Source organism: Balaenoptera musculus, chromosome 1 (assembly GCF_009873245.2).
Source record: "Balaenoptera musculus isolate JJ_BM4_2016_0621 chromosome 1, mBalMus1.pri.v3, whole genome shotgun sequence".
Lineage (NCBI taxonomy): Eukaryota > Metazoa > Chordata > Mammalia > Artiodactyla > Balaenopteridae > Balaenoptera > Balaenoptera musculus.
The window spans coordinates 118,460,969-118,474,573 of record NC_045785.1 but is presented as its reverse complement, the minus strand read 5'-3'; the positions used below and the strand labels follow the sequence as shown (position 1 = coordinate 118,474,573).

The 13,605-nt window shown below is 45.1% G+C and overlaps 1 protein-coding gene across 2 annotated transcripts in view; it reads right to left on the bottom strand.

The window, feature by feature from the left end:
- Window positions 1-6,574: 6,574 nt before the first annotated feature.
- Window positions 6,575-13,605, bottom strand: part of ATF6 (activating transcription factor 6) — a 224,106-nt gene continuing 217,075 nt past the window's right edge. For both annotated transcript variants that reach the window (XM_036844324.1, XM_036844316.1), the window contains one exon: window positions 6,575-11,885. In XM_036844324.1, coding sequence (XP_036700219.1) covers window positions 11,677-11,885 — 209 coding nt within the window. In that variant the 3' untranslated portion in view covers window positions 6,575-11,676. The remainder of the gene's footprint in view (window positions 11,886-13,605) is intronic.

The following is a 13,605-nucleotide window of genomic DNA, read 5'->3' as shown; positions in this document are numbered from 1 at the left end:
GGCCGAGCGGAGAGAGGGAGGCCTGCCAGTGAGTGGAGAGCCGAGGCCCCGGACCGCTCTCCCACAGGAAACCGCTGGCTGGAAACGCTGGAGCGCTCGGAGGCAGCTCCCAGCTGCACGGCTCAGAGCGCTGTCGTGCGCTCCCACAGCCCCCCCAAACTGGCTAGCGAGGCACTCCGGTGGGGTCAGCCTGAGCAGCGGCACCGAGGGGACCGCGCAGCCTGGCACGGCCCGCGGTGCCCAGGGAGGAGTGACACTGGCTGGTGGAGAACAGCCAGCATCTTGAAGCACTCGATGTTGGCACTAGTCTCCAATAACCCCACACGGTTCCTTGAGCCTGAATAGCACATATCTTGACGCTCTCCGATGGGAGGGACTGCAAATCCCGAGATGGGGTGCTGGGGGTCTCCGTGCCCGCTTCGTCCCGCGCCATCTCAGGAGCCAAGGTGGGACCCGCCTGCCCAACTCCCAGGGTGTGCTGAGCATCACAGGGGCCACATCACGTGACACGGCTGGTACATTTACTTGGTGGGAGGCTCGTCATAGGCATGTGGGTTACAGTCACACCCGGTCAGGAAAGTCTCCTGATTTTACAAAGTAGGTGTGAAATCTTTCATCCAGGAATTGAAGCGCCTGTGTCATTTTTCCTGGTTTTGTCTGCAAGGCTTTTTTCTCTTGGTGACTCAATATTTGGATGGCTCGCCCTGAGGGAAGCCATGAGAGTGAGATCTAAGAATCAGGGGCTGGTGCCAGGCTCAGGGCAGGGGAGATGCCCCCAGGACCTCCAGGAGCCACAGGCTCGGGTCCCTCAGGGGCGCTGCCCTCTCTCCCTCGGGGAAACAAGAGGAAGGGTCTGGCTTCCCAATGTCAGGCCCAGAGCTCCTTCCTCTGTGAGGCCTGCAAAGCCAGGAGCGGAGGAAGAAGGAAAGGGGACACACTGGCAACTGGCTGTGTCTTGTTCCTTCCCCTGAGGGGCTGTGTGGTGAGAAGCTGCCCCCTCAGCCTTCTCCTGGGAAGCTCTCCATCTGGCCCCAGCCCGAAGCTGGGTGGGTTTGGGTCAAACACTGTGTGTTTTTCTTTTCTTAGCGGTAGATCCCTTCTCTCTCTCCTGGCTTCTCTTTTCTTTCGTTGCTTCAGCTTCTTTTGGGTCAGCAGTTGCCCTCTTTAGCCATTCCTCATGCCAACCCAAAACACCCTCTCCTCTCCTTGGTGCATCTTTTCACGTCTTCTTGTTCTTTCTCCAGTTCTCCAGAAGCCTGAGAGCGAATCAACCTCCCGTGTTCCCTCTGGCCTGGGGCCTCCCCTCTCCCCTCCTCTCTCCTTTTTTTTCCCTTCCCCCCCCTCCCCTTCCCTCTCCTCCCTGCTCCCTCTCCTTCCAAGAACATGCGATTTCACAGAAAGTTCCATTTCCACAGCCACGGTTTTTTTCATGTGTTTCCTGAGTTCTAACATCGCAGAGGAATGTCTGACATCATCTCCACCAGTGGATCCAATGCTCACAAGCCCCCACCCCTACCTCTCTCCTCTCCTTTCTTCACCAGCTGTTTGCTAAGTCTGGAGTCTGTCTGATGATTCAAACACATATTATTCTTGTCCTTGGAACCCTGCTCTACCTTCCACCTTTAGAACTATGTTCCTCCCTAAACATTAGACACGAGCTGGGTCTTGGCCTCAAGAGAAATTGTTCATTGGTTCCCAAACTTTTGTGCACATTAGAATCACCTGGGGAAATTTTAACACTCCTACACCCTCTACCAATTAAATCAGAACATCTGAGGGTGGCAGTCGGGCAGCAGTATTTTTTAAAGATCCCCAGGTGATTCCGATATGCAGCCAAGATTGGGAACCACAACCCGGTGCTGTATGGACGGGGGTTAGAGCCTGCAGCCAACTGAGTAAACCTCATGGACCCCGGAGCTCAGACCTTCTTGTCTTCAGAGCTGTGAAGTCGAGAGATGAGGGGACAGGTCCCAGGTCCCCAGCGGGGCCAGGGGCAGTCTCTCTGGAGTGTCCCCGCACTTGTACTGGGGGCTCTCCTAGCCTCGAGGTGAGGACCTGCTCTGGCGAGGGCTGACAGAGGCCCAGGAGACCTCCCCCTTCCTCAGCAGAGGGTGCTGGTTCCAGGCGGGACCTCTCAGGAGCTCAGTCCCCAGGAGAGCCTCGTATCTGTGTGGGAGGCAAGCAGCTAGTTCTGTCCCTCTTTCCCCAATGCAGCCCTGAGCCCGGGGAGGCTGACACACTTCTGATTAAGGGCATGGTCCCGATTCCCACCGTGCGGGCAGCCCCGATTCCTGCTGCTCAGCTGAGCGTGAGGTCACCCAAGGTAGCAGGAGGCCAGGTGATGTGACAATGCATGCGAGGCTGTGGATGCTCAAGGTGTAACCTCTGTGGGCTTTCAAAAAGAGAGTGACAACACGGAAATTCTTTCCTGCTATTTCCCTAAAGCCCCAGTGATGGCAGTCCCGGGAAGGATCACCTCGGGCAGAAGTATGATATTCTCACTCCTCTAGTCTTTCTGACAGACATCTACATGAGTGGTTCTTAACGTCATATCAGAATCCTCTGAAGAGCTTGTTAAAACACAGATTGCTGGGCCCAGCCTCAGAGTCTGACTCAGTGGGTCTGGGTTGAGGCGGGTGGGTCTCTCAGTGGGTCTGAGAGAAGTTGCATTTCTAGCAAGTTCTGCAGTGCTGCTGCTGCTGTAGAATGAGGGCCACACTTGTAGACACCCCTGGTCTAACAGCCTCTCCCCAGGACACGTCCAGTTTGCCACAGACTGAAATCAGAGGAAAACAGTAGGAAGAAATAAAAAGGGAAGGGGAAAGCTGACGTTGCTTTCTCTGATGAGGGAAGGCAAGGCTCTCATCTTGTGTGTCCCTCCTGCTCAGCGCTGGGCACGGTGCCTCTGAGTCGTGAGAGCACCGTGAATATTTGCATATGGTGATGTACTGGTACATGCAAACGCAAGTGACAAATGCTGGTCTATCACGTATGCTCCCGGAAAGAAAATGTCTATCTGTGGCTTTCTAAGAGCTCAATAATTCAACTCAGCAAAAAACAGAGTTAGCCTAAAATGTCCGAAGGACCATATCCTAAGCACATCATGTCAGAACACTAGTGGGGATAAAATAGTGAATTAGACACTGACAGGGTTCCTGACCTTCTGGAGTTTATTGTCTTTCAGAGATGACATATGAAACAAGAAATTGCAGAGGTGAAAGTTTGGAAAGGAAGCTAACTTTCTAAGAGCAGGTTTTTCCCTCTTTGGACTGTTCACGCCCTGCTGACTTGTACCAGATTATAAATCTTGGGGAGATGGAATTAGCCCCAAATGTGCTGCTGGTTGTGTTCACCTGAGCGGTGACCCATACAGCCACTTAAAATAAGAGGTTAAATGTTTCAGCATCTTTCCTGCTCATACTGTTTAAATTAAGACGAATTTGCAGTTCCCCCCAGCTGAGGATTGGATGGAAACAGCCAGACGAGTGGTGTGGAGGTTGCTGCATTTCTGTCTTGCTTGAGGCTGCCAGGCTGGAGGGGGCAATGTGTTGGTCTGATGCGAACAAGTCGCTGAGCAGAGCATTCCAGCATGTTCAGGAAACCAGAGACAGTGCAGTGAAATGCGCCATTGTGTGTCTTAGGACCAGCAGCCAGGTGAGTGGGTGAGCCCTGTGGCCACGGCAAAGACATTGGCCAATGAATCTTCCATCCCAAAGCTCTCCTGAGAGCAGCTTGTGTCTAACTATTTTTCAGGCTGACCGGAAATCATGACCTCTTCTGGAAATTATCTTTACTCGTCTGTGGGAACAGAGGGGTGACCACACAGACCCATGGAAGAGACATCATTCACATGTCTTTGAGGACAAAGAGGTTGTCTGGTTTATCTGTATAGCATCCCACAGATCAGTGGTAGTTGCCAAAGCTTGGTCCACCACTTAGAATCTGTGACAAAGGTTTAAATTCTGGGGCCACTAGCTCTAGCTATGGAGAAATTCAGTCCAAGAATCCAAGTTCCACTGGGTGCTCAGGCAATGCACATAACCCCAGAGGCTTCGGAAGTCTAGAAGGACAACAAAGAAATGAGAGTCAGGGATGGCTTTTGAGGCTCTCAGTTCTTCCTTTTCAACCAGCTAATGTATGCCGAAACAGGGCTACGCCTGTAAACAAGTGGAAATATTTTTTGGTTAGCTTCACATGGTCCCCCCATCTAAATGAGCACAGTTTTTAGGAGTGACAGGGTTGCAAATAGTTAAACTTACAAGATGACCCATTTCTTAATATGGTGTGTTGCATCTATTTTAAAGATATGTCCTTCACTTCTGGACCAAAGCGTTTCAGTTTTGGATCTGGGGATTAGTGATCTCTTACAAAAGCATCTCTCACCATCTCGTAGTCCAGCATCCACACTAGAAGTTAATCCTGCAGTGAAAAGTTTCCAAAAACAACAGAACTTGTGATCAAAAGAGTAGTCAGTTGGATGCACCCAGGGGATGAGGCTGAATGGTCACACTTGAATGCTCTTGGACCTGAGCAGAGTGGGAGTATTGGCCGAGCCCGGGATCTTCAATTGTGGGAGCTCCCAGCTTGTCTTTACCCCACTGGGTAACTCACCCAAGACGAGAACTGCAAGGACTGAGGTTCAGCAACCCACCGTGGGCTCCACATGCAACCAGCAGTGAGTATATACTCCTTCAGAGGGGATGAATTGTTCATAGAAAACCCACCAGCATCATTGGACTTTGCCTCTTAGCTATTGTCTCTCTTTCCTGACCATGCCTCAACACCCTGGTTGCCCATGATGTGTGGCTTGGTTTCTTCCTCTCTACTTTGTCTCCTGTTGCATCCTTTATGGCTTTAAAGGATGAGTGGCAACATACTATAGTAGAAAGAATGTGGCTTTACAAGCAAGGTAGACTTAATTTCAAATCCCACCTCCGGTATGTGTTAGTAGTGAGTTCGTAGGCAAGTTCCTTATTCTTTTGTGCCCATTTTTTTCATCTGTAACGTGGATAATGATATCTATTTCATAAGGCTGCTGTAAAGTTTAATGAACTAATGCTTGCAAATGCTTAGCATAATGTCTGTTAGAGGTTAAGTCTTCAAATATGTATCAGCTGTTATCAGGAAGTCAACTAAGGGAAGGATTGTCTTCAGGCAATTGTACAGATGACACCAAATGTGATGGAGTGAATAATATGGTATAGATTTCCTATGGTTAGCAAAACATTGGAAGTGGTCTAAATTTCTAACAAAAGAGAACTAGTTAGATAAATTGCAGAGTATGCGCTAGAAGAACCCTCTATTTCGGGCACCATGTATTGTGTAATCCAAATGTCAGTTGTGGTTATCCTTTGAGATCCCAAAATTGGCTTGAACAGTATCCCACATACAGTGGGAAGTCCCGGAGGCACAATCCCATAAGGATTTGGTGGCAAGGTCCCATGAGGGCGAGGGTGTGGCGGGAGCGATATTTTCCTGGTCACCTCTGTTGCTTCACTGACTTTTCCATTTATGAATTATCTTGCTTCAGTATCTGCAAGCTTTTTTTCTGCATTAGTCATACCACACTGAATCCTACTCCCATTCTTTCACCCCCCCAAAACAACACTGATTCAAAGCTGTGTGTGCAACAGGCTTTTACTGACTACTTGAGACAATGAAGAGGATTTACATTTTAGCACCACAGTTTGAAGGCTTTTTTTGCCCTCCTGCCACCAGGGAGTCTTTTCACGAGTCCCTGAGAGGCTCCAGCATCCAGAGACCAAGCCCTGTAGCTTGGGTCCACTTTTCCTTTTCTGCTGCCCAGCCCCCTACCCTCCATTGTGTACTGACTTTCTCTGCAGAAGAAGGGATTTGGGGTCTTACTTTCTAAAGAAGCCTAATAAGGTATCTTAGGAAACAAATGTAGTTTTGCCTCAGAGAAAGAGAACCCTGACGTTACTGTAATTTTGTATATTTGCGTATTTGACCCCACAGGCCACTGTGAGCTCTTTTAGGGCAGGAATCTATGCCCGATCTCTGTCTCGCGAGGTTAGGAATCCATGTGCTGAAGCTAAAGTGCCTGGGTCCAAATACTGGGTCTATTATTTACAAGTTATGTGACCATTGTAGGAAATGAGTCGTAGGGAGGATTGAAATAAAAGAGCTAGTGAACTTCTTAGTGCCTGAGGCATACACCGGGTACTCAGTAAATGCCTGCACTGATTATTCCCAGAAGGATTCTTTGCTGTCAGTCTTCAGTGACTAGCTTCATGCTTGGAGACATGTCATTCTAAGCTGAGAAGAGGTTTTGGTGTGATTAACTCGGTTTCCTGATGTAGAAGGACAAAGTATAAGAAGTTTTTAGACAATTTTTTTTTCCCTTAGTAAGACTGTAGTTCAAATATTTGGACACAATAAAGGAAACTTTTACTTAACCAGGTTGGGAAAAAGAGTGGAAAAGAGCTCAATTGTTTCATCTAAACAGTAACAGGCCACAAAACCATTTTAGGCTTCCCTTCTCATTACTAATCACTTAACACTGAAGATTCATTTTGGGTCTTTTTTTCTCTTTTTACACACAAAACAAAACAAGGCAAGTTTAAAAATTCTTTATTTGAACTTTAGACAAGGAACAAGTATTGCATTATAAAGACTTGCTTAAAAGCATGACATAGTCTGTTGTCATTGTTTCTTTATGTGTTGTAAACCAGCATAAATATTAAGGGAGAGAATGGTACATCTTTCCTCTGCATCTTTAACCCATTCTTAACTGAGCATGGATACAACCCTCAGAAAGAAAACCCTGGTGAAATGGCATCTCTAACACTCTCTCCTCAGGTTCTAATGGCTCCAGGGGAGAAGCACTGTTGGTCTTAGCCTAACCATATTGGCAACATGACAACAAGAAACTAGTATCTCTAAGGCCAGTAGTGCACAGCAGTTTCCATCTAAAGTTCTATTTCTTTTCCCACCATCTTCTATGAAAATGACTGACCTAGAAATTAGGGCTGAGTGTGAGTTAAAATGGTCCAATATACATTTACTGTGAGAGTCAACCTGCTAATCTCTATCTGGGATGGTCCTATTGGGGGATATGCCAAACTTCCTGGTTTGCTTATTAACTAATGGTCACTGACACCACTGGGGGCAAGCAGCAAGACAGTGTGCTGTTTGTTGACCTTGGCAAATGATAAACTATGATTTATTTACTCCTTGGTTCCCCAACTTAATATAATGTAAAGTCTTTTAATGTGCTAAAAGTCTCTAAGGCAGCAAACTAATATGCTGAATACGGTGTCCACTATTTCACAGTGGCTAGCCATCACATGATTCGTACGTAGGATCAAGTTTCCTGATCAAGACACCTTTGTCATCCTTCTTTTTATAAATTCTGACAGATATCAACATAGATATTAACACACAGATATTAGAATAAACTGCTAAAAGTGCTAGTCTTACCCAAAATAAACTTTGTTTTAAGCTTAGTCTTTAAAAATATAAGTTAACAGGATACATTCTGATTTCTTTTTTCAGGTAAGAGAGAAAACTTTTTTTTTTTTTTTTTTTTTTGCATAGTTCCATCTGGACTCCAGCAACATTTTTGGGGGTAGTCCAATATTCTGTTTCCTAGAAAATTACAAATCAACCACAACCCCTAGGGAAACAGGAAATGCTCCATCCCAAATATTGTCAGGGGTAAGAATAAAAATGTCTTACATTTCATTTTCTTTCTTTAAGCTTTATTCTTGTTTTTAAGGTAAAAGTTATAATTAGTATTCCTATTAGCAGCAAAGATCCTAATTTCTGTAAATTAAAATGACTCAGGACTGACAGAAATCACATTTTCGCAAAGAATGAGGGATCCATAGGGGGTAATAAATGTCTATCAATTTGGTCATTAAGCAATCTTATTTGAGAGGTTAATTCGTACGAAAACGGCCAATAGTATGCAAGGTCTCATTTGAAGTTCAGGCCTATGACTCTGCAGCAGGAAGCTGAGTTGGCCCAGCAGTATGCAGTGGAAAGAGGGCTTTCATGGTGGAAAATTTCCATGTGGTCAGACTGAAGGGGGCATGGGCTCTTACTCTGGCTCGTCAGTAAAAGTGGTTACTTCTAATAGATAGTTGAAAGTGGAAGCTGCTTTGAAACTTTTCAAAGTGTTGTTTGTTAGAAAGTCTAGTACAATTACAAGTTTTTCTGATATTCTGTCAAGTTGCACAACCTGAGCTCAGTGAAATGGCAAGAATCAGAAAATAGTACAAAAATTGCAAGGAGCTTGAGAGTTCTCCAGTTTTAATCACTCCAAATGCCACAGCAGCAGCACCTTATCAGAGTGTCACTGCTGTGACTACTGGGGGTTCATTCCCAGGAGGAAGAGTCAAGCCAGGAAAGTTTGATCAGGACAGTGTCTCTTTTAAAATGCTAGAAAAATCAGTTTGAATCCCAAGTTTCTTGTCTGTTTCTAAGTAGTGTTTATTCAGAACACTCAAGAATGACTCATATAACACTGCTGCTTTCAAATACCGCCATGTCTGCTTCCTGCTAACAAGACAAGGCAAAGAAATGCCAGCTTTGTTCTGGGACTGTAGTCATTAAAAAAAAAAAAAAAATTAGAAGATGCTCTGAGCTTTTATAATCACAGGGGATTTTTCACTTGTGAAAAGAAAGACAAACCCCACCCAATAACCTAAACTGCAAGAATGGTAAGCAATACATTTGTTTCAAGATGACCCTTTCACAAACCCTAACTGTGGACAGAGGCGTTTTACACTGCTGCCCTAATGGAGCTGTGTCCCTGTTCTGCTGAGTGAGTTAACCCCACAGGGAAGAAGCTCTGACTCAGTAGACCGCATGAGGGAACATCCACTTCCATTAAGCCTTAAAAACTTGGAACTTGCAACCAGGTGGAAAAACCATTCCCAGCAGTCTCTGCCATCACCTCCCAAGACAGCAGTACTGGTGGCCCAGAGGGCACAGAGTCACCTAATAACAGGCGGACTTGCCTCCTCCATGAGCTTATCTAACAAACATTCTCACAAGCTTGCAAAATGCCACTTAAAAACTCAATAAATTAAAAAATTATACACACACACACACACACACACACACACACACCACACACACACACACACACACACACACACACACGTCCCCCATAATTCCTGGCTGCAATCCCCAAAAGGCCATCTCACCAAAACAATTAAGCCAAAAGACCAGCTTAATTTATTCATCAGGCAGAGCAACTTTCCGTTTCCTAAAGGACCTCGAGCTAATGTACAGACATGACAATAAAAACTACCCTTGTGCCCAGAGATTAACAGTAGCCTTGACAGCAGTTTAAAAAGTAGAATACTTGTCAGCTGCCTTTCACTCATTTCCTGAAACTTTACCCTGAGGAGAATCCTGTTCCCTCATCTCAAAAAGATCAGTTCAAGAACGGGTCATGACAAGGGGTGGAAGGGTCAGTGAGTGAAAAGAGAAGGAGGCAAGGCTCCCAGACTGCTTTTCATGGTCACTTCACAGGTACCCTTAACCCACACTTTCACCTGAAAGAGAGGCATTAACGTGACATAACATACTTAAGTCTTCAGTCTGACCAGTTGGTAAAATGCACACAGGAAAAGCTGGGAATAGAGGGATAAAGTAAAAGCAAGTGCCCCAAACAAGAAATCCACGTGATGGTTTGTTTTTGTGTGATTCAGTGCAAAGGAGAGGAAGGAAGCACCATCTACAGTCACTCCACACACACTGTATTTGCATCCACCGTGATAACTACGACAGTTGCAGGAGAAGATTGGCAGCTTGGGAATGACCGTGTTGCCACTGCCTACTAGCCATGGTAGCAGCCTCTTGTTTGGCTAATTCACAGGACAGAATGGGAAGGAGCAGGGCCAGGAGAAGACATTCCATGAGAAGACTGCCCTGCAACCTAAAGGTCTTCTGGGCACTTGCCTTCTATTCGTTGGCGCCCCTTAGAAGGAAGAGTGGTCCCCAGGGAAAATGGTTCTTGTCTGAAAACTGTCTGGGGCAGCCCAATCAGAGAGGAGTGCTGCCCTGACTTAAAATAGTTTGTACATGGCTAATGGATACTTTTCAAACTCCAGATTCCCAGGGAATAGAGCAAGAGTCCCCTTCTTCCCCTCACAAGAGTGAAACTGATTTCCTCTGAAAGCGTCTCATTGGCTTGAGCAGCGAGGCACCACTGTCCAGACAGAAGTGCTGGTGAGTCTTCAAAATTATTTAGGAGCCACGCCTAATTTCACAGGCAGAAAACTATCTCACTAAAGGTAGTCCTTGAGGAGTTGATATAATGTCTCTTTCCTTTTCTTGCAAGGAGGAAGAGATTGATACAGTGTGGAATGGAAGGGAAGAAATCTGACAAGAGCAAGTCCATTAGGACAGGAAGCAGTGTTTGCAGAATGAATTCTATGGAGAAATTCAAAAGTTTCGTAGGAGAGGGTAGAAGACTCACCTTTAGAAGCTGAAGGTAGAAATCACAGAGAAGACAGTCAAAGTACAGGTGAACAAAGTAAGATATTTTTCTGTTTTGTTTTTGTTTTTAATAATGGGAGGACAAAAGAGTTAATTCCTTCACTGCCTTTTCACTGGAGAATTGAAAATGATTGCAGTACTATGGGATGCACTCGACCAGCAGGAATCTAACTTGCCTGTCTGCATAGTCTTAAAGGAGTAAATACTTAACAATTCTCAAGAGAAAAAGCTCTTGTTTGTTTAAATGTAAAGTCACCTACATGCTCCTTAGCTGAACTGGGTATCATATCAATAGAAGGTGTGTAGTGTGTGGAGATTCACAATAAAAATGAAGTATTTGTCCTGTGGTCCTTGAGGATCTGAACCAGATTACTAAAGAGAAGACGTAAGTACGTGTGCTAACACTCAGTGGCCCATGGCCCTCAGAATAAACGGTAGCTGTGGCTTTAATCTTAAACTGCAATCACATCAAACTTTCAGTGTTTTAAACATATGTATTAATGAAGCTATCTCCTCTTTCACAGCCCGCCTTCTCTTGCATTTCATTCTCGCCAATTTGCTACCCACCTCCGACCCCAATACAGTTGTTCACATGTAGTCTCAGGTGTGAACCGCAAATCGCAAGATAAACTTTACCACCGGGGGATTTTCCCCTTTACCTGAGACTCCAAATTGTTCTGACTCTTTTGGGGATGCTTTCGGCTCTTCTGGTTTTGACATTTGCTTTCCAATAAGCACACATCCACAATTGGTTTTCATTAAGTTGATGAAAGATCTAATGAGTGGAAACATCTGGGTGCTGTTAAATAAAAGTCTCTTTACCATACCAATGAGTGAAATGGCAGAGAGGGGAAGTGGATCTTATTTGAAAGGATATGACTATTTAAACACAAAACGAATACAGAGGGAAAAGCAATTCAGAAAGGTACAGAAAAAAATATCTAAACCAGACAACAGTGGAGGATGCAGGGCTACACGTGCCTGTGGAGATATGCTGCTCCCCTTGTGTCTGAGTTCCAGTGCTTTCCAAGTAGATGGGCAGATGGTGAAAAATAGAGCAGCTTCTTTTCTTCTCTTCTATCTCTTGAATTCTATTATGAGGCAGTTCCCTGCTTGCCACCAAGGCAGAAAGAAGCATTTCTCTCATCCACTCACCGGTCCGGCAGGGTCCCACCCTTAGTTTTCCATTGTAGCCCCTGGGTGCTACTGTCGTGACTCAGGGATGGTGCTGACAACGTGGGCTGCCTCTGTGGCTGCTGGAGGGGAACCAAAGAAGCTGTTGGTTTGATTCCTCTGCTGATCTCGGAGGTAAGGAGGAACTGACGAGCTTTTGATGTGGAGGATCCTGGTGTCCATCACCTGACAGTCAATCTGCATCATCACTTCGTAATCCTGCCCATTGATCACATTCTCTGCAGAGAGAAATAAACACAAGGAATAACTATTCAACAGAATGTGCAATTCTGCTATAAGCTTCAATCCCAGAAAGACATCAACGCGCTTCAAGGGTGTGAACTGTCAACACGCTTTCAAGGGTACAGAGAGACTTCATCAGTCACCAAGCAGAGCTACAGGGCCAGGATGGCCTGTCCCCTCCTCAATTCTAGTTCCCAAACAACCTGCATTGGCTCAATAAAGACTGGGGCCACTGTCAGAGTTAATACCACACACTGTCTGTCCACAGATATTATATGTCTTGTATGCTTTCCATGCGGTGTATCACCATGGCTGGAGCAACTGGAACAGCAGGAGATTTTAGTTGGGGGAGGGGAGGGTGGAGAGGGAAGAATACTTAAGTTCTCCCCTTCCCTTTCAACAATGGGAAGGGATAATTGTCGAAAGGACCGCCATATCATGCGAAGGTAAGGAGACCTTGGCCAAGACTGCTTGGCTCCTGTTCATCAGTAATATTTCCAATTTCATTAAGACATTCCCAACTATGAATTTAAAGATTTGTGCTTAGGAACATAAAATACAGTGAAGACTGACAACAAGTTGTAGACATCTGACAATCATGCTCTTTCCCAGAGGCCACCGTCACTTCTGGTCCGTATTAAGGCAGTCCTTAATTTCAGAGTTCTGGATTCCAGGTACAAAGACAGCAATACATTTCCAATTTGGGATTAAAAGGAATGCTATAAGGACTTCCAGGTAAACTAGAGGCTATTGGCATAAGGGAACGGGAAAAACCATATAGAGCCACGCTTAACACATATGGGGTAACTTACTATCCTGAGTTTAATATACACAGACATGTACTACACTCCATTCTTCCTGTGAGGACAAAAGCTCTTTATTTTCGGGAGAAGGCCAAATTATTCCCCGATTTGTAATTCTAGGTGGTCATTTTCCAACTTGTGGTCAATGAAACTTGGGCATAAAACTGATGGAAGAATTATAAATAGATAACATCTTTCAAGACCAGCTGGACATTCATAGCAATGCAGTTAGAAGATGTGTAAACTTGGAAGAATGCGGGGAGTCAACGTGGCACCTCAGTTTGCATTTTCAACCATGAATCCAGAGCTGGGTGTGGGACCAGGAAGAATGCTGGCGAAGGCCTAGTCCTGTACTGCCTTTTCATGAAGATGATATACAGCCAAACAGTGATTTCAAAATTAAACATTTGGCTTCTCTAGGGCAAAGAATTGAATTTAAAAGTAGAATTCTTTCTATTCCATTATCTTTTCTTTTTTTTTACTACTACACCATGCATGCCAAGTATTACAAATCCAGAGGAAGAAAATCCAAAGTTTGACATTTGATCCTCAGATTCCATTATGTTTGGGAAAATTGAACTATGGAGCTTGTAACTTAACGAGGCAGGAAATGAGTTAAGGAGATCATCTAATCCGGGGTGTCTTAAATTAGGGTCTAATGCACAGACTTCAGGGAGTCCATAAGTTCCCTGAAATTGCATGCAAAGTTTTATTTGTATGTGCATTTTTCTCGAGAGGGGGTACATCAGATTCTTAATGAGGTCTATGACCCCCTAAATGTTAAAAACTATTAAATCTAATAATCTATCAACTTTAAGTGCCTTGAGCAGATCATATATCCCATTTTAAAGCCAATGGAAGACATCATTATTCCACTTCTATTGGTTGATCGCCTGTGTCAATCTCTAAAATA